The sequence below is a fragment of the Mytilus edulis genome, chromosome 4 (genome assembly GCF_963676685.1).
Source record: "Mytilus edulis chromosome 4, xbMytEdul2.2, whole genome shotgun sequence".
NCBI lineage: Eukaryota > Metazoa > Mollusca > Bivalvia > Mytilida > Mytilidae > Mytilus > Mytilus edulis.
The window spans coordinates 18,365,468-18,391,501 of record NC_092347.1 but is presented as its reverse complement, the minus strand read 5'-3'; the positions used below and the strand labels follow the sequence as shown (position 1 = coordinate 18,391,501).

The window sequence follows — 26,034 nt, the reverse complement described above, 5'->3', positions numbered from 1 at the left end:
CCAACAATAATGTTCACTCACTCGTGATATCGTATTCGACCTAGATAAGCAAATGTTCTTGTAATCCCAAGACTAAATTTTTTCGTTGACATTTCGGAATGACGGGAATAATAATTTTTGACAATCAATTTGCACTTGTTTAAACCCCCAAGATCGTTTCCGGTTGTAAAACTAACAGTTATAGATCCTTGTTGAAATTTAATTACAAACCTTATATTTAACATCCAGATCCTTTTGTGCCATATTAAGCACTGATTCCAGCTCAGATAATTCGGACCACGAACCATCAAAATTTTGCAGTGACACAATGCACATCATCATGTTTTCTGATGCTTTTCTTTTAGTTTCAGCTAAGTTTTCCATCTCGACATTTCTCCTTTGAGCTCCATATGCATACATGTTATTACAAACATAATTCCCGTTTGAGGAACTGTTAGGATAAAATAAATAGCATACAAGGTTAAACAAGAAGGTTATTGAAACAATCACAGAATGAAGCTATGTTACTCTTGATAAGATGATTTCTAGTTGGTTACTATATACATGTTCATGTGGCTGGTATTACCTTAGCTGTATTTGGCAACACTTTTAGGAATTTTGGATCTCAATGCTCTTCAACTTTGTACTTTATTTGGCATTTTAACTTTTTTGGATTCGAGCGTCACTGATGAGTCTTTTGTAGACGAAACGCGCGTCTGGCGTATATACAAAATTTAGTCCTGGTATCTATGATAAGTTTATTTTCAAGGGTGAAAAGACAAAAGATCTCGATATTGCTTTTAATATACCGCCAAACTATATGCACCTGTCGTATTTTGTATAACATTGTCAGTATATTACCGTAAACTCAATATCATACTTGAAAACAAAAATGTTGTTCAACCGTTCTTATATTGCATCAAATTAAAGTCGTAATCTAAAACACTTAGTTTGGTCCAAATTTAATCCCACTAATTGTTCTTCATTATATATTTACTTCATTTACCACTAACTACCTGTTTGTTGTGCCTTTAGTGATTTCTGATTACAATACATACAACATATCCTTGATGTGTTTAAATTACATACAATTATATAGATTCGGCAAATTTCGCAACGAAGCGAAGAAAAAGTAAAGGACTCATTACAATCCAGTATTAGTGCATATGAAATTATAAAAGATTTGTCTATTCTAATCATATTTGTGTTCCCTTTCTTACAAAAATCAATGTGTTTATAGAGTTCACAAAGAACGTTAGGTCCAGTTTCGGTAGTATTTTTCTAGTTATGCCAAGTTTGAATTCTGTACTTGTTCTTCTTTATAAAAAGCGAGAACAACACATTAAAAATATCATGAATCCTAAACGCTCAAAACCAAATACTAGTATTCCAAGCAAAGAATGTTTAAAAACCGAAACAGTTGAAGTGCTATATGATCAAAGATGTCTTTAAAAAATTGCAAAATCCATAAAAGGTCAACTTTTCTTCAGAGAACTAACACATTAGTTCCGAAATGTTTTTAAATCTATAAACGGATAATTAAAGAAAGTATGTTATAAATCATATCCGTATCGAAGCAACAGATCGACGGTCAAACTTATTAGATAAAAAATAAACTGACAACGCAATGGCCAAAAAAGAAAAAGACAAACAAACAAATAATAGTACATTAAACACAACATCGAAAACTAAAGACTACGCATCTTGCCTAGCATTTATTTAAAGCGACAGTCTGTGAAATCACAACGAAGAAAGAGAGTGGTGTCTTAGATAAATAGATACACCTTACACCATCCCTGGTTTCTTCAGATCAATAAATAGTACAAGTTTAAATAGCCTGTTAATATCAATATCATTCACATATCGTTCAACAACTGTAAGATACGCAGTATTTCATAAAAATGGATTTCCTGTTAAACCAAGTTTGTATGCAATTAAAACAAAAGCTGGCAATAAGTATACTTTTGACATTTTCATTCAGTTGAATCATGTGTGAATCAAATTCACCAAACATGTTACTAGGTTAAAATGACATTTGACAACTTAATGGTACATTTTAAAAGAGAGCCGAAAGATACTAGAGAAACATTTAAAATCATATCGAAATATAAACTGACAATGCCATGGTCAAAGAGACAAACACGCAAACATTACAACACAAAACACAACATAGAAAACTGAAAACTAGGCAACACGAACCCTATCAAAAACTAGGGAAATCTCAAGTGCTCCGGAAAAAGTTAGCAGATCCTGCTCCATATGTGGCACCGTCGGGTTGCTGGATTAAGTACAAACACGGTAATAAATCTAATTCGGTAGGTTACATTCGGGAAAAGGGAACGGGATTGTATTTACGACATTAGGATCAAACATTATCTTCAAAACGGATTTTCCATAACGGTCAACCAACTCATGATAGAATCCGCAAAACTTAAGAAGCAATGATTTCAACTTCAACGATTTGAATTGAATATTTATTAGCAGCCATCCTCTAACAAGGAAATCATGATAAGAAAAATGAAGTTCAATTCTTAAGAATTTCAAAAGTAAATCATTATGGTATTGACAAAATGGGAAAATTGTTAGATTAGTACCTTCTCTATACTTCAAATTTAGGATTGCATTCCAAAATGGTTATATATAAACTGCGCAAAGCAAACTTATTGTGACAGAGCATTGAAATTATTTGGAAAAATCCGAACTTCCAGTGTTTTTGTTAAGATCATTAATGCATGTTGATGTTAATGTAATAAATATTGATTTAAACAATAAAAAAGAGTTTCAGACGCATGAAGTTTATTTAGTGTTAGGTATATCAAATATTTCCTACTCAACAATTTTTTGAAATAGAAAAAAACATCTCTTTTTTATTATACACTGAGATGTTTCATTACCTGTGCGGGATAGTTGTTTTTGCTTCTGGATCACACCTGCGATATTTACTGGCGCTACATGATCCATCTCCTAAAATATAAAAAAAAAAATACCGCGTAAAATTATACCGAGTATGAGTATTGTATTATAAAAAATATTCATCAACATATTCAATATTGTAACGTGCCAACATATTATAGATGTAGATGTATTTATAACGCTAGGTAATCCAACATTCAGGTCAAATTATTCTGTATATTCTGTATAAATTTTCATAAAAATGGGTAATGTCACATTCATGTGCGATTTTTAAATTTTGGTTAAAGTCTTTATGAAATATTCATATCCTTCAAAAGATAGCATACAAGACTTAGTGAAACTGCGAGCTACTGTTCACTGATGATATCCCGACCAAATTTCAGTCCTCCAGCTTATTTTTAAATCTTGTCTTGCTTATCACGTTGCTGTTAATCACTGTCATTTGAAATTTTAAAGAAAAATAGCACAAATGTCAAAAATGGGCGACAAAACTAATTATATCATTAAACCTCTCTAAATAGTTGACCGACGAATCTAGAGTTGGTGCTTTAAATATTAAAACTTTCTTGCTGGTACTTTTAACGATTAAAAATTTAAATCGTACTTTCTATTAATGTCAGGAAAAATGCAATACACCTTTAAAGTAACCAGGACTGTCCATTTTTACAATCTGAAGACGAAAAATGGGTTGTTAAAATTTTTATGAAAATTTCAAGGTGGATAAATGTTGAAATTCAGAATGAAAAAAAGGAATGTGTCAAAGAAACAAAAACACGACCAAAGAGCAGAAAACAGCAAAAAGCCATCAATATATCTTCAACACAGCAAGAAAATCCCGCATCCGCATGGAGGCTTCAGCTGGCTCTTAAACACAATTGTGTACTAGTGCAGAGAAAATGGACACCACACTAAACTTATTAACATAGTAATGAACCAAAATCAAAAACACATTACATACAGAGGCCAAAGATTCCTGATTTGGATCGCACAAAAATGTAACGAGGTTGAACATGTTCTATGAGATCCCAACCTTCTCTCATACCTCTAACCAATGTAGAATAAACAAACACATATTAATACACACAATAAAACATAGTTTAAAGGAAATCTGATTTCGATGTTAGAATAAGTAACATACAAAACTAAACAAAATGACAATGATACATAAATAAACAAAGGACTACTAGCAATTACTGTCATGCCATATCCAACCTGCAATAAGACTGACGGAAAGATTATATATTCATCATATGAAAATTAGGCAAATCTCTCCCGTAACGGTTTTAGTATTATACCATCAAAAATATGTATGAAGAACATAGCCTGAATTATGTCAACAACTAGTTTTAGAATAAATGTGTTTATTACCTAACCTGCTTATCACTTTTACTTTGTTTTGTCTTAAAGGATTTCGATTTACCATAATCATTATTGTAAGTTTCAACACATGTGGCTTAGTAGTTTCTGAGCTGAAAACTAAAATAAAAGATTTTGTATGATGACGGACAATTCGAATAGATACCACCAATTCATGGTAAAAACAGTTGAGGTCTAAACGGGTAATAACTGCTGGTTTAATTTTACTGTTCACATTCATCTTTGTCTACTAAACTGTTCAAGACAATAGCATAAAACGGAAAATACGGGTAATTAAATGTATTAGTCATCTTCATATTTAGATTTGTAACTCCTGTCTTGCTGGTCATATTGCTAAGTTTAAACATTTATAGTTGATTGTGAAACAAGTTTTGCAACTTATGTTAATCCCTTTCCACTTTGCAGGTGCGAATGCTGCCTTGTAACGAATGTATTCGTATATGCAATGAAATGTTAGGTTTTTTTTTTCTATAGTACTGGACAGGATAAAACTTTACTCATGCCAAGTATTTCTTTATTTGAAACAAAGATAAATTCTGCACATTTTTTTGAAAAGTGCAAATTTAACAAAGACTAATAGGGGAAAATCAATGGTGGTATTACACCTAATATGGGAAGCAGTACATGCACCTTTGACCTTGTGAGTAATCTCATGTGTTAAAATTTCTTGCTTTTTAAGTGAAATATTACAAAAAATGAAATATTCTGAGTGGATCGAGTCTCCAAAACACATCTTATGAGAAAATTGTCTTGAAATATGACTCAACCATGAATATTCAGTTGATAGTCTTTTTTTTTTTTTGGGGTGGGGGGGGGGGGGGGGCTTTTTCTCCTTATTTCTTATATTCAGCTATGATAGAACATTATCCTAGGAAATATTTAGATAAATATATAGGTACAAGAACATGAAATTTTTTTTAATGCTGTAACGACAAAGTATTCACTCAAAGAGAAGCCTTTTATGTCGCTGTCTGGAACGCGGCATACATTTAATTTTTACGTAAAGACTTATTGAAACCTCCTTGGAGACAGTAAACTTTCATATGGATTGTTCATTCTGCTAAAATGCTTAAATTACTCATTTCTTATAACATTTCTACCTTAAAGGAGTGAAAGTTACCCAATTATTTTTATTCATTGGCCTGAAAAGTTGAAATTTGAGGAAATAAGAGCTTATAAAGAAGACAAAGAGGTCCATTAGTGGTATTTATCTTCCTAAAATCATCTTGTGTATCATTTTTAACTGTTTGTAGGCAGATAAGATAGATATTTGATCATTTATTGGTCCCCACTCTATTCTATCTTAATATGGCTTGGTTTGATTTGTCGAAGAAATTTTGCTCGAATCGCTGTTGATGTCGTCTTTCATTATACTAGATTTTTCTCAAACTATTGAACTGATTATTTCAAAACTTGACAGAAATGCTTGAAATAACCAGTATAACAAAGGAAAAAAGTTACATTCAGTTTATTGAACAATAATGTCTTCTTTAATTGGAGCATTTACTCACAGAACAATCGACAGACAATTTCAGTAATGTAACATCTATTTATTTTCTTGCTAACCATGCATTTCATTCTCGACGTTTTTTTTCTGTATCTCCTATAGGTTTTGCCACAATAGTAAAAATATGTTTACAAAATAAATGGTACCAAATGTACAGAACCTGATGCACTTTCAATAACCAAGGTATGCCTCTTCAGTAATACACGAAGCCAAAATATCGGAAAATCCAAAACCTATTAGAGCTAATATTTGTATATCTAGCTTTTCGTTGTTGCTGTTTCTTGTCCTCGTTTATTATCTGTAAGCATATACTCAAAATGAAATGCAATTGGAAAAATTGTCATTTTTGTGCAATGGCTCCTATACAAGATTCGACTGACAATTTCTTCCATGCAAATCTGTCTACTGATTTTTCTTACTTTTCGAAATATCAGTTGAAACCGCACAAATTATAGTTGTCTTAAAACTGATAAAGACTTTGACAGAAATAGCCTAATCCTATTGTAGTTTAGGAATGATATTTTTTTAAACAGAACTAAATGGTAACATCGGACTGGCAAGTAGCAATCAACTAAAATATTTTCGAACATGGGCAGTTAAACTTCACGAAGTGACAGATAGAATATCACTTCGTTCATACTTAAAATCGTGACTTCCTAATTTGACAAGGTTCTCACAATGATGTTCTTAAAGGAGATTCTAGATCGTACTCATCTATCATCTCCTTATCAACCAGTTTTGTCTTTTTTTACACTTTCTCTCTTGTGAAAGTAAAGTGCTGTTTTAAGAAGCGTATTGGGGTAATTTCCCCTCGTTAACATTGAACTCGAGCCTTTTTCATCATTTTGTTTTATGGAAACCATTTTTGATAGTGACTTTAGGGCTTAATTTGCATGTTGTTTTTTTTTTTCATTTTATCTGGATTTTTTCCTTGAATTTTCTAGCAAGTTAGAAATACTTACTGACTAAAAATTTGTACATGCTTGAGTAGACTATAATAAATCTCGAATAAGAAATTATAACGTGAGAGAACGGAGTTATAAGAATTCCGTATTTGTTAAAGCAGAATATAAGAACCCCTCCCTCCCTCTAAAAACATAAAAAATAAAATAAAAATGATAAAACTAGTAATGATATATCAGTTAAGGTTATTGTGATCATCTTGTCATATTTTAAATATCTGTAAAAACGCTGAGTTTATTTCTTAACTTACTGTATTATTTTCATAACAAATTTGAGGGTTTTTTTTATGTTGATTCTTTTTTAATTAAATGGATACTACATCAGCATTCTACTGAAATCAAATATATAAAACTACAAATGTACTTTGTTTTACATTTATGCAGCATCTGTTTTTCTATCTATCTGTTTCATTGTCAAAATATTTCAACTGAAATGATCAATTTAGAAAATAGTTTTTCCTGTCCCTCCAAAAAGTACGAACTTTTGTTTCTAGTGGAAGGACCAATTATTAAAACATTCAAAAGATCTTTTAGAGAACATGCAATCTAATTCTCTTTCATATTGCAATAGTATTAAAACATTTGACTTTTCCACACTTTACACAAGTATTCCTCATTCAAAACTAACAGACAAATTGAAAGAGTTGGTATTACTTTGTTTCATAAAAAAAGAATGGCCAACGTAGATACACGTATCTTGTCTTAGGGAGGGAAAATCTTACTTTGTAAAGGATCACAGTGATGCAAACCTAAAATTCTCTAAAACTGACATTATCAAGATGCTTTATTTCTTGATTGACAACATATTTGTTACGTTCGGAGGACGTGTTTTTCAACAGACTGTCGGCATTCCTATGAAAACCAATTGTGCCCCTCTTCTTGTTTCTTTATTATTATGAAGCTGAATTCATACAGGAACTTCTTTGGAAAAAGATAAGAAGTTAGCAATATCATTAAACTTACTTTCCACTATGCAGATGATATTCTTTCTCACTAAATAATTAAAAACTTGGTGACTATGTTGAACCCATCTATCCCATCGAACTAAAGATAAAGGATACAACAGATACCGCGTAGTCGGCCTCGTATCTTGACTTACATCTAGAAATTGACAATGAGGGTCGGTTGGAAACAAAACTTTACGACAAAACAGATGATTTCAGCTTTCCAGTTGTTCTCTTTCCATTTCTAAGTAGCAACATTCCAGCAGCACCTGCATACAGGGTATATATCTCCCAATTAATACGATCTTCCCGAGATTGTATTTCCTAACATGATATTCTAGATAGAGGGTTGCTGCTTACAAGGAGCTATTAAACCAAGAGTTCCAAATGGTGAAGTTGAAATCATCACTTCGTAAATTTTATGGACGCCATCACGAGTTGGTTGACCGTTATGGAATAACCGTTTCACAGATGATATCGGATATGTTCCATACGTCGTAACTACAATGCCCTTACCTTTTATCAATGTGACCTACCGCATTAGACAATTTTACCGGATTTGTTATAACATGAGCAACACGACGGGTGTCACATGTGGAGCAGGATCTGCTTACCCTTCCGGAGCACCTGAGATCATCCCTAGTTTTTGGTGGCGTTCGTGTTGCTTATTCTTAAGTTTTTTGTCGTCTTCATTTATAGCCAATTTTCGCTGTCAGTTTGTTTTCGATTTATGATTTTGACTGTCCCTCTGGTATTTTTCGTTCCTCTTTTACAGTCCACTGTATTTGTTAAATTAACATACATGAAACTTACCATCAACACTACTTCTTACATCATGCGCTTTGGCAGATTGATGTGGGAAATGTGTCCCCTGTCGATTGGAAAAAATAACATGGAAAACTTAAATGTTAATGAAAAACTGTATATACTAATTATAGAATGGCATTGCATGACTTCAGATAGAGTTTAGTAATTTGTAGACCTTATTTTTACCAATCAAACAAAGAGCAAACATATGGCTTTCCTTATTAGTCAAACGTTGAATTAATTCTGAATTTATGATAGTTCACAACTTGCCATTTCTCTGAGAACCCAAACACAAAAACTTCAAATGACAGAAAGTATTCAATTCCTTTCCGAGGCATACAAGAAACAGACAACACAGCAAAGAAGGCGTCAGTACATAACTTGTGAGTACCAAGATCTTGACAAAAAAGTTCCCAGAGCAAGAAAAATAATGGTAAACAAAGATTGAGATACTTTTTGCAGTATTGACGTTATCAATACAATAATGCCCATACATGCCAAAAAAGGGGTTAAAATAAATTCTCGAAGAATTAAGATCAAGTGAAAAAAATATCTCGATAAAGAAGTAATACCAATAGCTGGGTCAATTGGAAAGCAATGTCAAATATTGAATATCTCTAAACAATTTGTATATAAACATGTTATATGAATCGACAAAGTATGCTAATAGGTGTATATGTCAGTAGCTTACATAGACAAAAGACATTAGAAGCCTATTGTCCTATAAAAGTGATAATCTTGCAGGAAAACAGTATGGCAATCTAGGAATGCAGAATCGCCAAATAAATAAGTGCTTTTGGGGTAATATATGGCTATCCCTGCGACCTATAACTAGCAGTTGTTCTTTAAGAAACATATATAAACAAGTAAAATATTTATTAACATGGTATAACTACAAGTTTATGTAAACTTTTTTACATTGTCTTATCGGGGCCTTTTATAGTTGACTATGCGGTATGGGCTTTGCTCATTGTTGAAGCCGTACGGTGATCTATAGTTGCTAATGTCTGTGTCATTTTGGTCTTTTGTGGACAGTTGTCTCATTGGCAATCATACCAAATCTTCGTTTTTATATTGTTTGGTTGAAGACCTACATCATATAAAAAATATAGAGATGAGGCATGATTGCCAATGAGAAAACTTTTTATCAAAGGTAGAATTTAGTGGATGTAAGCAAGTATACACAACCGTATGGCCTACAACAATGAGAAAAACCCATACCGTATAGTCGACTATAAACGCTTCGACATAAAAAAAAAATTGAAACAAATCAATTGAACAAAGTTCTGTCGTAGTTATTCCGTTGTTGAGTACCAAATGATTTCTTGTCAATATTTACATTTTGTAAAAGGTCTTAATTGTAAACAAATAATGATAATATTACCTGCATTGTAAGTGTCCTGCTCATTGAACATTCCATTTGCGGTATCGGGTTCCATTGCCTATGAATTGAATTCTCGGGCCCTAAGCAACCCTGAAATAAAATACAAAATATATATCACACATTAACACAGACAGTACAATAAGTCGCAGTTGTACTATTGTTTGACATTGTTGACATTTTGGTGCATTAATTTTTTGCCAATATTAAAAGGGTCTTATTGTTTACAAATAAAGTTATATTTCCTGCACTGTTTGGGACCTGTTCATTGAACATCACATTTGCAGCATCGGGTTCCATTGACTCTGAATTGATCTGTGGGTCCGGATGCAAAACTGAAAGAAAATACAAAATATATCATACCCTAACACCGACCGGACAATACTATGTCAAACTTTATTACAGTTATTCTATTGTTGAACACCATATGTTGACTTTTAGGTGCTTTTATTATTGTGTTAATTTCTAAACACTCTTAGTTGTAAACAAATAAAGCTAATATTACCTTCACTATTGCGTCCCTGGTCATTGGACATTTCATTTGCGGCATCGAGTTTCCCTGATTCTGAACTAAATTCTCGGAGAAGCACTAAAAAAAATACAAAATATACAAAAAACTTTTAAGCTTTGAACATTATACTTTGGTTAACATTTGTGTAGAAGTTTTTGAAGAAAATATAAAATGTGATTTACCATACTATACCTAACCAATGTCGTGACGTTTGCCACATAATCAACAATTGATTAGAATCGTTTATCTTATCGTCAACACTTTCAGACAGTTCCTACTAAAGTTTAAATTCTCTTGTAAGACAACATGGGTATTGTAAATAAAGACTCATCCTTTTTCCTTTGCTTTGTTTTTCAAAACGTATTACATGAAAGCAAATGGTTTTTCGAGGAAATGTAAGGTACAAAATTTCCCTACCTACCTGTAGATATTGTATGATTGCCAATGAGACAACTATCCACTAAAGTTCAAACAATGTAAGCATAGCAAGTGTATGGCCTTCAGCAATGAGAAAAAACCATTGAGTGTACTCGGCTATAAAAAGCCTTCACATGAAAAATATGAAACAACTCAATTGTAAACTAAAAGAGGGACGAAAGATACCAACAAAAAATGGTCATCGGGCTTATTTTCACGCTGCACGGTGTTCAAAATTGACAAAGTTTGAAAAGATTATAGATGGAAAACCAAATTTTCTGCAATAAATCGTAATCTACACCATATTATTTTGAGATAGAATATGAGAAGATGGCTAAATAGTATGCCTTCAGTAAAGAAAAAGAAACAATGGGGTTACCGGACTTTTCTTGCTACATTATAAAATAAGTAAATTCCTAAGACATTCTATTGTAAAAGAATCTTATTCTGAATTATCTGCCCTTGCATTTGAGTTGTTTCCCCTTATGTGGCAAAGTTGGAAAAACATTTATCGAACAAAAGTTTTCTATTTTTTGTAAAATACAACCATAAATATGATAAAACACATCATTTTCTATATCGAAGTGGAAGTTCTTACACATGATTTACCTACAACTCTAACTAAACACATTCTTTTAAAGATCTAGACCTTGTTTTCTGGTATTTACAAATCCAAGATGGAGGAAGACTCCCTATCTACCTTAACCCATTGGATCGATACAAACCAATTAAACATAGTGAACACACACCGGTATATAATGATTAAGTCAAAGTTCTATCGTAGTTATCACTACTGGACGAAAAAACAACTGTCCATACCAGTAATAGTCGTTGTACGACTGTCTTAGTCTGTAAAAGACAAGTAATGACTGTCAAATCTGTCATATTTCGTTGCAACAGTTCATTTATGTCTGTCCCAACTTTTCTACGGGTTGTGAAAGTCAAAAAATGCTACCATCAGTCATTTCAGAACTGTTGCAGTGGTTTACGGTGTTGTCACAGTCAAAATCTATTTATTACAGTCTTTCTAATAGTTGTGGCAGTTGCATAATGTCCGTCCCAACCTTTTAATAGTTGGGACAGTTTAAATTTGTTTGTGTCAACTTTTCAGACGTTGATGCAGTCAAAAAATGTTTTTTTAGAGTTGGGAAAGTCGTTAAATGTTTGTTACAACTTTCTAAAGGTTGGCACAGTCATTAAATGTTTATTACAACTTATAAAAGGTTGACACAGTCGTTAAATGTTTAAAACAAACATTTCATAGGTTGATACAGTCGGTAAATGTTTTAATACAAATATTTTAGCGTACCGGTAGTCCATCAGTGTAAAAAAAAAACACGTCTCACCCGGCTCTAAAGATTTGATTTTGTTGTGAAATAGTCCATTACTTATACTATTATCGTCTATCGTAAATATTTGCGATTGTAAACTTGTTTTGCAGTTTATTCATTTATTTTGCGATCGTTGTTTGTCTTTTGTCGTTTTCCATTTATTGCCGTAGCATTGTCCGTTCATTTTTGACAGTCATGTGCGTTTGACTTTAAATAATCCTTTTGATATCCTTACTTTTTATTTTATAATATCTGTTTTATAACATTTTCGTTCATAATTGGTTTTAAAAACCAGAAGCTTTCGTTTAAAATAGAGTTTTAATATTATTGCAGAAGAATGAGAAGATGATAATGGATTCATTCAAATTCATATTTGATAAATTCTGCGCAATAGAAAAATGTACAAGGGTGTACCTGAAATAAATTTAAAGATTATGACTAAGTTACCAATATTGTACAGCATCATAAAACAGTTTTATTTCGAATTACACCAAGAGGGACATTTCCGATGATTAAAAAAATAATTAGTAAAATCTGTCAAGTTTCATTAAAAACGGAAAACAATTCTTCACCGTAAACGATTTATCCTCTTTAATTTTTTGTCGGCAAAAAAACAAAAAAACGTGGACCTCAGGTCGGCAAACTATATTTTTACACAGGTAACTACAGATGTTAGACCACATGTTCAATAATCTGAGCTGGAAAATACAATCGGTGAGTAGAAATTATCAATATTTTAAAGCATGTCTATCGAATAATCATGGATTCATAATTTTGAAGGGAAAATGTGCACATTTTGTCGGCTTACAGACCTTACAATTGTGTTCTCATTGGCGGATCCAAAGGGGGTTCGAACCTCCTTTGTTTTGGCCGCTCAATGCATTTAAATGGGGACATATAGTTGGAACCCCCCCCCCCCCCCCCTGTTTCGTTCTCGGTTAGACCCCCCTTTTTTAGAATGGCTGGATCCGCCACTGATCCTACGGAATCTATATTGAGATACTCCGATAGGCTATATATGGCTATGAATCGACGTTCTATATTACCACACTCGTGCATAGTTGCATGTTCCAGGGAAAATATAAGCTTTGAGCCACCTTTGAGCTTCAATGTTAAAGTTGTGCATCATAATAAATCATTGAAAGTCATAAAGGACACCGTTCCCCTCCCCCGTTATTTATTCCCTTAATTATTTTGCATACATCACCCTGAGTGGAATACATAAAAGGTTACTCTATATCTTCCCCTTTTTTGAGGAAATAATTTGGTCGATTATATAGGGAATCACTCAAGCATGACTGGATTCCTGCTCCTAAGGGCAGTCAGGGGCCCTGTCCCGTATGAAAAGTTCTGGATCTGCCACTGACCTATACATCATGTAGTGTACATATTGTATGTTAATGTATTGCTAACTAGGGTCATAAATTTGCATGAAATACTTGTCACTGGACATTTTATAACCAACAACCAACCGATCTTTACATGTAAATGTACGTATCCATATAAATGTGTTTCTTATCATGCTTATGCTGGATTACTAGTATTTCCCTGGTTTTGCTTTATCAGCTGATAGTTTTTGTTCTATTAAGAATGCATTGTGACGTCACGATTTCCATAAAAAAAACATGCATAGTACAAACACATATGATTTGATCATAAAAAATTATTAACTTTAAGATTACATAGTGACTTATTTAGCAAGTGTCCACTTTCATTTAGATTTTAAATAATTCTCAAATCATGGACAACAAAACATTAATATATTTGATAATAGCAGGCATTGAAAGTGAATAAATATATATTTTAAAAATGGTTTAAAATAGCATTAATCATCAAAATAAAACAATATTATTAAATTAATGTTCCTGAAACAAGGCAGAGTCATAAACAGTTGCCATTTAAACACGGTTGATTAAACAAATTGTGCTAATTCAATTAGTAATTGTTTTATCATGTACTACATGTACATTGTTTAAAAAACACATATTAAAAGAGCAAAGCTAGCATCATAATTTTATTCTTTTTAGATTTAACATAGAATTTATATTAAATCACTATAATTTGTTAATACTTTGAACCCAAACTATATATTTTCATGTGAAATTTTTATATAAATTGTGCCCTGTTAGCATTGTTTTTCAAAATTCATTTGTGCCATACATGTTATCTAACTTACAAGTAGTAACATTCAATGGTCATTATATTTATTCCGCAATGATTAAGGACCTTCTAATCATAAGTCATATTATTTTTTCGACACACATTCAATTGTGTTTTGGTTACTTTATTGTTGCCTAACTGTTGGGTTGATGCATCATTGATATATCCCACATCTCCTTTGATCATGTGCATTCACATACGACTGGCAGATTTTTTGCATTTTTTACATAATCATGATAATTATTTTATGTTAACATTCAATATGTCAGGAAAACATAACAAAAAAATCTATCTGTATGCATACTTTTTTTAAAGTATTTTATGAAGCTCAAAATATTTTTTATAAATATAGTATTATCATGATTATCTAGTAAGTTCCCATAAAATTTACTGTGTTAACTGCATTGTATGTGTTGTATCTACTTACTTAGTCTAAAACAAATTTTTTTAATTCAAATTAAAAATTAACAATTTAAATATTTGTATTTACTGAATATGACCATGCAAATGTGACATTAAAATAGGTAATAATCAGGATGTGTTAAAACACTGGATATGCTATAGGAAATAATCAGAAATTCTTATATACATGATGTAGCTAATATACAAATTAAGACACAATAGTTTATTGCCCTGGGGGATGATATTTAATCTGTCATTGGTATAATGATACAATTTTATAATAATGTTCACAAATTATCATGATTAAAATTGTCCTCTTCAAAATTTTGATAACTTTTTCAAAACAAATTATAATTTAAGAAAAATATGAAACAGCAGGATATATATTATTTTGGATATCAAAATGCAAATTTTAAAAGTAATCTGAATATTGATTTATTAAAATAAAATTGGGTAAATAACTAAATTAAATTAAAAAAAGTGAGCTGCAAAGCATTATTTAATGCAAGCTGTTATAACAAATGAATAAGTACAAAGTATTCAGGGTAACACAAAAGATGTTAAAATTATTAAACTCAAGGATTTAAAACATTAACTGGGAAAAAAGACAACACTATATTATAGAATTTAGACCCCCTTAAAAGATTTATTTTTCTTGTTTAAATAATAGGGACTTGAAAATAGAATTGTATTAGTGCTAGAATTTGTTGGTCAATCAAATGAGATGCTAGTTTTTATCTAGGTAAATACAGTTATTGTATTTAACTTTCTTATTATTGCACAATGTATATATATACATGTAGTATTATATATTTATTATTAGTTAAACATTTACTGTACTTGAGTCTAAATGTATATTTTATTTTGTAGAATCATACTGAATATGTATTGGTTTGACCATGATTCCCACTTAGAATATGACACCTGCTAGTACATTGTGCACTTTGATGCATAGAAAATATAGATGTCACTGAGTCGCTCGTATAGCTGCAAATTGTGAAACAATGGATTAATTCATTATTTAATGCTAGTTATCTATTGTTTTTGGAAATTATGAATATGGTGTGCGGCATTATTCCATGATGATAATGTGATGTTCTGATTAAATTGGACAAGAAAGAAATTGTGCCTTGTACAAATAGGAAAATTACAAATTGTATTAAAGGAGGACCACATTACTGGAGGACTAATTACCTAGGATTATCATGATCAATTGTGAATTTGGAATAACAAAATTTCGTAGTTGCAGTGAATATTAATAGTGCAATCATACATGTACATTATTTCTGAATTCCATGAATACCCAGGATAACTATTCATTTGAAATAGCAATTTGGAATAATGAAAATGCATAGTTTCAGTGAATACTACTAATAATAGTGCATCATATCTGGATTCATGAATACTTTTAATCAGCATGATTAGTGGATAATCAGACTCCCTATCTACCTTAACCCATTGGATCGATACAAACCAATTAAACATAGTGAACACACACCGGTATATAATGATTAAGTCAAAGTTCTATCGTAGTTATATGTCATTGTTGAATACTATATGTTGATATTTATTTGCTTATAATTTTTTGCCAAAAATCAGAAGGTCATAATTGTAAACAAATAAAACTAATATTACATTCAATGCTGGAACCCCGCTCATTAAACATTCCACTTGCGGCATTGGGTCCAATTGACTCTGAATTCCACTTTTGGTGTAACCCCTGGCCTAAAAGAAAATACAAAACTTACAACATACTAAGAAATGATATGGAGATTGATTATGATTAATATACGTTAGTAAACGTTATAATCTATTATAATTGGTTATATTCAATAACTAGAATAATGCAATGTAATTCAAAACGAAGTAGGTTGTTTTGTCTTAATGAATTTAATAGATCATCAGTTTCAAACTGTCATCAGTTTATCAACACGAAAACATTTTACAATCAGACTATAATAAATTCAAATTGTGTATATGTTTCCTCAGTTTTTACTAGTCTTTGTTTAGCATATTGTAAGATTGCCAATGAGACAACTAGGGATTAACGAATAAAGAGGATGTATCAATTATATGCAACCGTACGGCCGTTTGGAATGAGAAAAACACAGACCATATAGTCGGCTTTAAAAAGACCCGACATGAAAAATATGAATCAAATCACTTGAAGAAAAAAAATATGAACTTAATTATAACAAAACAACTAACGAAAACAAATATGAAAGACATGAGCAAACGACAAACACTGAAATACATGCTCCTGACTTAACACGTACATAACTTGGCGTTCCTAAATATGTTTGTGTGCTCTCAATCCTCCTATTATCTGGATAACCCTGAAAGAAAATACAAAATGTACAAAATACTTAGTAGTGCTATGAACACGATGCAGATTAATTATAATTGAAAGTATGTCAGTCAAGGCAATCTACAATACAATACATTGTCAAATTTTATAATCGATTATAATTGGTTTTATATGTGTATCTTGAATATTGCAATGTAATTCAGAACGAAGCCGCATATTTGGATTAAGTCATTAAAACCGATCATCAGTTTCATATTTGTATCAGTTAAACAAAAATAAAAAAATACTTTCAGATTACAATATGCTTATAATTAAAGTTAAATTTACATCTTTTTCTATGAATTTGGTTCAGCATGGTTTCGTCGTAGTTAACAAAGTAGGACTACGATTTATATCAGGCAAACAACTTCGCAAAACTGACGTTGCGTCTGGTGTTAACTGCTGACAATTGTGGTTGGAGTAAGTGATCTCATTCTCACCTGACCTTGCGTCTGGTCTTTACTGCTGACAATTGTGGTTGAAGTAAGTGATCACTTTCTCACCTGACTTTGTGTCTGGTGTTTACTGCTAACAATTGTTGTTGAAGTAAGTGATCACATTATCGCATGATATTGCGTCTGGTGTTTACTGCTGACTATTTAGATGGAATGAAGTGGTCACATTCTCTCCGACTTTGTGTCTGATGTTTACTGCTGACTGTTGTGGTTGAAGTGATCACATTCTCATCTGACCTTGAGTCTGGCGTTGACTGCTGACTATTGTGGTTGGAGTAAGTGATCCCATTCTATCCTGCCATTGCATCTGATGTAACTGCTGGCAAGTGTGGTTAGAGTAAGTGATCACATTTTCAACTGACCTTGCGTCTGGCGTTTTCTGCTGACAATTGTAGTTGGAGTAAGTGATCACATTCTCACCTGACCTTGCATCTGATGTAACTGCTGACAATTGTGGTTAGAGTAAGTGATCACGTTCTCACCTGACCGTGCGTCCAGTGTTTACTGCTGACAATTGTGGTTGAAGTAAGATATCACATTCTCACCTGACCTGGAGACTAGTGTTTACTGCTGACAATTGTGATTGAAGTAAGTTAATACATTATCATCTGACTTTGTGTCTAGTGTTAATTGCTCCTGTTGTAGTTCTGACTATTGTGGTTGAAGTGATCAAATTCTCATCTGACCTTGCTGACTATTGTGGTTGCAGTATGGCATGACCTTGTGTCTAATGCTTACTGCTGACTTTTGTGGTTAGAGTAAGTGATCACATTCTCACCCAACTTTGTGTCTGGTGTTCACCGCTGACTATTGTGGTTAAAGTTAGTGATCAATCACATTTTTACCTGACCTTGCGTCTGGCGTTTACTGCTGCAAATTGTGCTTGAAGTAAGTGATCACATTCTCACCTGACATTGAGACTGGTGTTTACTGCTGACCTTTGTGGTTAGAGTAAGTGATCACATTCTTTTTCGACCTTTTTCTGGGGTGTATTGCGGCTTTTGTGATTGGAGCAAGAATCACATTATCGCATGACTTTGTGACTGATGTTTACTGCTGAATATTGCGGTTTAAGTAAGTGATCACATTCTCACCTGACCTTGCGTCTGGCGTTAGCTGCTGACAATTGTGGTTGAAGTAAGTGATCACAGTATGGCATGACCTTGTGTATTATGTTTACTGCTGTCCTTTGTGGTTAGAATAAGTGATCACATTCTCACCCGACCTTGTGTCTGGCGTTTACTGCTGACAATTGTGGTTGAAGTAAGTGATCACATTCTCACCCGACTTTGTGTCTCTCGTCTACCGCTGACAATTGTGTTTGGAGTAAGTGATCCCATTCTCACCTGACCTTGTGTCTGGTGTTTACTGCTGACTATTGTGGTTGAAGTTAGAGATCACATTATCGTATGACCATGTTTCTGATTTTTACTGCTGACTTTTGTGGTAAGAGTAAGTGATTACATTCTCACCCGACCTTTGTCTGGTGTTCACTGCTGGCAATTGTTGTTGAATTCAAGAGAACAAAATTTTGGCATGACCTTGTGTCTAAAGTTTACTGCTGACTTTTGTGGTTACAGCACGCGATTTCATTCTCACCCGACCTTTGTCTGATGTTTACTGCCGGCAATTGTGATTGGAGTAATTGATCACATTATCACCTGACCGCGCGTCTTGTGTTTACTGCTTACAATAGTGGTTGATGTAAGTTATCGGATTATCGCATGGCCTTGTGTCTAGTGTTTACTGCTGACAATCGTGGTTAGAGTAAGTTATTACAATCTCTCCTGACTTTGTGTCTGGTGTTGATTGCTGCTGTTGTGGTTGAAGTAAGTGATTACATTATTACCTGGCCTTTGCTTCTCGCTGTTACTGCAGACTATTGTGGTAAGAGTAAGTGATCACATTATCGCATGACCTTGTGTCTGTTGTTTACTGCTGACAATTGTGGTTGGAGTAGGTAATCACATTATTACCTGACCTTGAGTCTTGTGTTTACTGCTGACAATCCGTTATCGTGGTTGTAGTAAGTGATCATAGTATCGCATGACCTTGTGTCTGATGTGATACCATTCTAACCTGACCTTTGTCTAGTGTATACTGCTACTGTTGTGGTTGAAGTAAGTGATTACATTATCACCTGACTTTGTGTCTGGTGTTTACTGCTGACTATTGTGGTTGAAGCAGTGATCACATTCTCACCTGACCTTACCTCTGATGTTTCCTGTTGACTTTTGTGGTTATAGTAAGTGATCACATTCTCACTTGACTTTGTATCTGGTGGCACAACTGCTGACAATTGTGGCATTCTCTCCTGAGTTTGTGACTAGTGTTTACTGCTGGCTATTGTGGTTGGAGTAAGTGATCACATTTTCACCTGACTTTGTATCTGGTGTTCACTGTTGACAATTGTGGTTGGAGTAAGTGATCATATTCTCACCTGAGTTTGTGACTGGTGTTTACTGCTGGCTTTTGTGGTTGGAGTAAGTTATAACATTCACACCTGACCTGGTGTCTTGTGTTTACTTATGACATTTTTTTCTTTGGTAAGTGAACATATATAAAATACTTGGTGATGTTTTGGAATTTGATTGTTGATTTCGATTGACAGTCGGTCTATTTACAAGATTTACCGATATATTGTGAACCTCTTTTATCAAATACAATTAGTTTTATCTATTTTAAATACCAATTGTGGTTGAAGTAAGTAGTCACTTTCAATATGATGCCACAGGTGTTCCATTTCAACAAATAATTGTTAGTTTTGACATTCAATTCTGAATTTGCAGGACCGATGTGTAAATTTCTCTTACCATCATAGACATACGGCATCAGAAAACTGTTGTCCATTAAATTATTAGGCTTGTTGCAGGAAAAACAAGTATGACAATCATTAGACCAATCTAGCCGAACATCTAGAATTTAGTGTTTTAGAGGTAACAGTTGGCCTATACCTGGTATCTGGAACTAACAGTTGTTGTTTTTGAACTTGTATATTTTACACAAATAACATTTTGTATTATATTGTGAGGTTAATTGTTTTTGGCGCATTAATAATATCGTCTGTATTGTGACTATACTCTTGCATATTACCTTTGTTGTGCTAAATCCTTCGTATGAATGACTGTCCTTCGAATATCCACCACGATGATATATTTGAGTTTGAAACTGAAAGAAAATAAAATCAAAACAAAGTGCTTAGTGATGTTTTGGTGGTTGATTGTTGATTTGGAACAAATAATTATTACTTAAGCACTAAGTATATACTTATATAAGTATCTTAACCTGACGATATCAGGATATTGGTATTTAGTCAAGTCTTAACCGGAATTATAATTCCCAAATTTATAAAATGTAAACAATATGTCGAAAAGTTTAGGCTTGAAATAAATATCTACTTGGGTAAGTTAATGTAAGCAAACGAGTTGTAAAGTGTCTTATACTGTTACAGGTTTATAATGTTTTACAACCATAGTATATCAATGTGTAAACACGTTTATTTTGAGTTACGAAAGTCATGTAGTTCGAGCATTTTTCTGAGTAAGTTTTAAAAAATTCTTAAATTTTTTGTCAATATTCAAAAGGTCATAATTGTAAACAAATAAAACTAATATTACATTCAATGATGGGACCCCGCTCATTATAAGGTCCGTTTGCGGCATCGGATTCCATTGACTCTGAATCGAACTCTCGGGGTAACCCTGAAAGAAAATACAAAATTTACAAAATACTTAGAAATGTTATGGAGATTGATTCCGTTATCATTAAATTTTATTATCTATCATAATTTCTATAGATCCATGTCTTGAATATGCAACGTAATTCAAAACAAAGTAGGTTATTTGGCTTAAGGAATTAATTCAATCTTCAGTTTCAAACTGTCGCCAGTTTAACAACACTAAAAAGACTAACTTATTACAATCTGACTATAATAGATGTCAGATTCAAATTTTGTCTATGTTTCTTCAGTTTTAACCAGTCTTTGTTCATCATATTGTACGATTGCCAATGGGACAACTATGGATTTAAGTTCAAATAAAAAAGATGTATCAATTATAACCACCCTCACGGCCGTTAGGAATGAGAAAAAAAACTGACCGGCTTTAAAAAGACCCGACATGAAAAATATGAATCAAATGAATTGAAAAAAAAAATTATGACCTTATTTATTACAAAACAATTAACGAATAACAAATATGACAGACATGAACAAATGACAACAATTGAACTACATGCTCCTGACTTAACACGTACATAACTTGGCGTTCTTAAATATGTGTGTGTGTGTGTTTTCAATCCTCCCATTACCTTGGTAACCCTGAAAGAACATACAAAATGTACAAAATACTTAGCAGTGCTATGAACACGATAAGATTGATTATATTTGAAATATGTCAGTCAAGGCAATCTACAATACAATACATTGTCAAATTTTATAATCGATTATAATTGGTTATAAATGCATATCTTGAATATTGTAATGTAATTCAGAACGAAGCCAAATATATTGATTAAGTCATTAAAACCGATCATCAGTTTCATATTTTATCAGTTTTACAAAAATAAGAAAAAAATACTTTAGGGATCACAATCTGACTATAATTAAAGATAAATTTACATTTGTTTTTCAATAAATTTTGTTCAGCATGGTTTCGTTGTAGTGAAAATAGTAGGACTATATATCAGGCAAATTACTTCGCAGAACTATAACAAATTCACAAGAAGCATAGCTTTTTCAACGAAATCAGAACAAATTTCTCTGTACTATACATAATGATATATGTTCAACTACTGTAATCAAGTCTCAGTTGTGAAAATATGATGCAGTGTTACAAAAGCCAGGAATAGATCCACTTTCCACTCAAAAACATAACCCACTTATCTTTCAAGGGTGAATAACAGATATGTATTTGCATCGTGGTCTAAGATAGTTTAATAATTAAACGCTACAAAGCAGCCTACTAAAAACTCATACTAAAGAAGAAAACATTAGACCCGCAAATTATGCAACAATTAAGCCTGACCTTGTGTCTCTTGCTTAATGCATGATTATTGCGGTTGGAGTAAGTGATCACATTCTCATCTGACCTTTTGTCTTGTGTTTATTGTATACTATTGTGGTTGGAGTAAGTAATCATATTCTCATCTGACCTTTTGTCTTGTGTTTAATGTATAGTATTGTGGTTGGAGTAAGCGATAATATTCTCATATGACCTTTTGTCTTGTGTTTAATGTATACTATTGTGGTTGTAATAAGCGACCATATTTTAATCTGACTTTTTGTCTTATGTTTAATGTATACTATTAGGGTTTGAGGAAGTTCTCACATTCTCATCTGACCTTTTTGCCCAACCACTTTTGAGATGTTTGCCACATAATCAACAATAAATGAGGATCGTTTATTTTATCGTAAAAAGTTTCACGACAGTTCGTATTGTAGTTTCAATTCTTATTTATGACAACGTTTTTTTTAATTAAAGACTCACTTTTTTTCATTTTTTATCTTATCAAATTGAATTCAAGTGAGTGTGGTCCATAAGGGACCTAACAGGTATTATTTCCGTCCAGTTTGGCGAAAACAGATCAAGTGATTCTAGAGGAAAAGTCTGATTATGAAAAATTGTTTAAAGAAAACAGACTTAAAGAGATGGTATTTGATCGCAAAAATTAATACATGAAAACAAATGGGTTTTTTTTCGTGAAAAAGAGAGGTACAAAATTGTCCTACCTACCTATGTCAGATGTGGTATGATTGCCAATGGGACAACTATACACTAAAGTTCATTTAATGTGAATGTAAGCAATTATAAGTTACCGTATGGCCTTCAGCAATAAGAAAAATATAATATAATATAAATAGTATAGTCGGCTATAAAAAGCCCCGACATGAAAAATATGATACCTCTCAATTGAAAAAAAAATATTGGTCTTATTTATAAAAGCAATTAACGAAAAACAAATATGACAGACATGAACAAACGACAAACAAATGAACTACATGCTCCTGACTTAAAACAGGCACATAAATATTGTGGCGGCGTTTAACATGTTTGTGAGCGCTCAACCCTCCAGATACCTATGATATTGGTACAACAGCACAACATAAAAAAACCCTATGCAAACCAGTTTAAAAGAGTTAACTCATCGGATCATTACAAAGCAATAACACATAAAATAAATTGTAAACACAGACCGGTCAATAAAAATTATGTCAAAATTTTATCGTAGTTCTTCTATTGTTGAATACCATATGGTGGTATTAAAGAGCTTTTGATTTATTGTAAATATTTAAAAGGTCTTAGTTGTAAGCAAATAAAATAATATTACCTGCACTGTTGGGGTCCTACTCATTGAACATTTCAGATGCTGCATCGTGTTATATTGACTCTGAATTGCACTCAAGGGCCCCGACCAACCCTGAAAGAAAATACAAAATGGACAAAATATATGTATATCATACATCAACACAGACCGGTCAATAATATTTATTTCAAACTTCTATCGCAGTTATTCTATTGTTTGACAATGTTGTCATTGTTGACATGTAGGTGTTTTTCTTTTTTGACAATTTTTGAACGGTCTTAATTGTAAACAAATAAAGATTATATTACCTGCACTGTTGGGGTTCTGCTCATTGAATATTCATTATGCCACCGGGTTTTCACCTTAATTATTCATCAGTTTAACAAATCAAAAATGTTTTCAGATTACGAAAAGGAAATTTATTTGCTTTTCTTTTTTTTTACATTCCTCTTTGTTAAAGTTTAATTCATTAACTTAATCATAAAATATCAATTTACCGCCAAGTTATCTTGTGATTCCTTCAACCCCGATACACAAATGTTGGTATCTTTATCAAAACCAACAAAGGCTGTGTATTTGGAGACAATGTTGGCTGCTTGGCTTACCAATATAATTTTCTCCTTTCGACATCCTGATGTGAAAAACATAATAAAAGTTCAAAATTGCTATTAATCGAACTATACTTTGTATTTTCACCTTAAATTTTTTTATTCTATCTTTTTACAAAAAAAAACAGTACCTTAAGCATGTTATCTTATTTATTTTTATTCACAGAACACATACAGGATTCTGCAATACAGTGTCTAATGTGTTAATAGGGATTTGATATTTCAGTTTGGACTTTGCGACACAGGAGATATCTATTAAAAATAAAAGTTAGAGTTGATCACTGCGACATTCAGTAATCCTACATTTAGTAAGAAAAGTGACCATAAATGCATATGCTTAATTATAAGTGATACAGAGATGTGGTATGAGTGCCAATGAGACAACTCTCCATGCAAGTGAGGTATATAACAGTCTCCGGGACAAGTTTGCAATTCCGCTGAGTGCAAAAGTTGTCACCTTAATTTTTGGAGTTAAGTCAAAACAAAGTTGATAACTTGGTTGGTATTGGTTCCCTGATATTTGTCCTAAAACTTTTTGGATCTAGCACCACTGTTGAAAAAGTTATGCCCCTTTTTTCAACAATTTCCTCAGAGGAAAAGTACTTTTCCTCAAGGGAAATCAAATTTCCCTGAAGGAAAAAGATTTTTCCTCAAGGGAAATTGTTTTTTCCTCAAGGGAAAAAGATTTCCCTTAGGGAATTTGCTGCATAATTATTTCCTTTGAGGAAATTCTATTTCCTTAGAGGAAATTCTTTTTCCTTAGAGGAAATTCTTTTTCCTTTGAGGAAATTTGCAGCTTCCAATTTTCCTTGGAGGAAATACTTTTTCCTGTGAGGAAATTTGTAGCTTCAAATTTTCCTTGGAGGAAATACTTTTTCCTGTGAGGAAATTTTTGACAAACACTTTTCCTTGGAGGAAAATTCAAGACAACAAATTTCCTCTAGGGAAATCATTGTTCTTCAAATTTCCTCTAAGGAAATTTCTGAAGATCAAATTTCCCTTAAGGAAATGTTTTCCCTTATTTTTACTTGTTGAACATTTCTTCACTACACCATGTATACAAACAGTATGAATATAATAATAACAAGACTGTATAATTGATGCAAATGATATTTAAAACTTTAATAAATGTTTGACTCAACATTTTAATGACATTGAAAATAATACAGTCTGACTGTTTAGATCTAGGTATTGTTTATACTTTTTACAGTATTGACAAATTATAATCTTTCGATTAAATGATCTTAAATCTATATGGTCTTTATTTTAAAAGTTATAAAATCTAAATGTAAAGTGATCTAAAATGTTCAATATAAATGAGTATTTTCGCTGTGAAATGAATCTAAGGTCGTCTAAAAGTGTATACATGTGTATTTGACCCGACTACTGACTACATAGTAAACTATTCATTATGTACCTATAAGGGGGGTCTGAGCGGGACTCGGGATTGTCGAGGCGTATATTTTGTAAACGTGACACATGAAAGTCAAATTATGAGGGAGGGTATGAGGGGTACTGATCCCGAAATCCCGAGCTTAAAAACACGAAATCCCGAAATCCCGGGCTTAAAAAACACGAAATCCAGAGGTCCCGAAATTCGAAAAAAGAATTATCGTATCCCGAAAGGGTC

General features: G+C 32.5%; 1 protein-coding gene across 1 annotated transcript in view; it reads right to left on the bottom strand.

Moving 5' to 3' along the window:
• The window catches only part of LOC139519118 (von Willebrand factor A domain-containing protein 5A-like), an 82,762-nt gene that overhangs the window by 3,274 nt on the left and 53,454 nt on the right, over positions 1-26,034 (bottom strand). The window contains exons 15-25 of the mRNA XM_071310934.1: positions 24,294-24,427; positions 23,821-23,910; positions 21,111-21,194; positions 20,587-20,661; positions 16,968-17,027; positions 16,327-16,416; positions 10,376-10,459; positions 9,874-9,963; positions 8,496-8,553; positions 2,874-2,943; positions 211-430 (exon numbers count right to left, since the gene is read on the bottom strand). Coding sequence (XP_071167035.1) covers positions 211-430; positions 2,874-2,943; positions 8,496-8,553; positions 9,874-9,963; positions 10,376-10,459; positions 16,327-16,416; positions 16,968-17,027; positions 20,587-20,661; positions 21,111-21,194; positions 23,821-23,910; positions 24,294-24,427 — 1,055 coding nt within the window. The remainder of the gene's footprint in view (positions 1-210; positions 431-2,873; positions 2,944-8,495; positions 8,554-9,873; positions 9,964-10,375; positions 10,460-16,326; positions 16,417-16,967; positions 17,028-20,586; positions 20,662-21,110; positions 21,195-23,820; positions 23,911-24,293; positions 24,428-26,034) is intronic.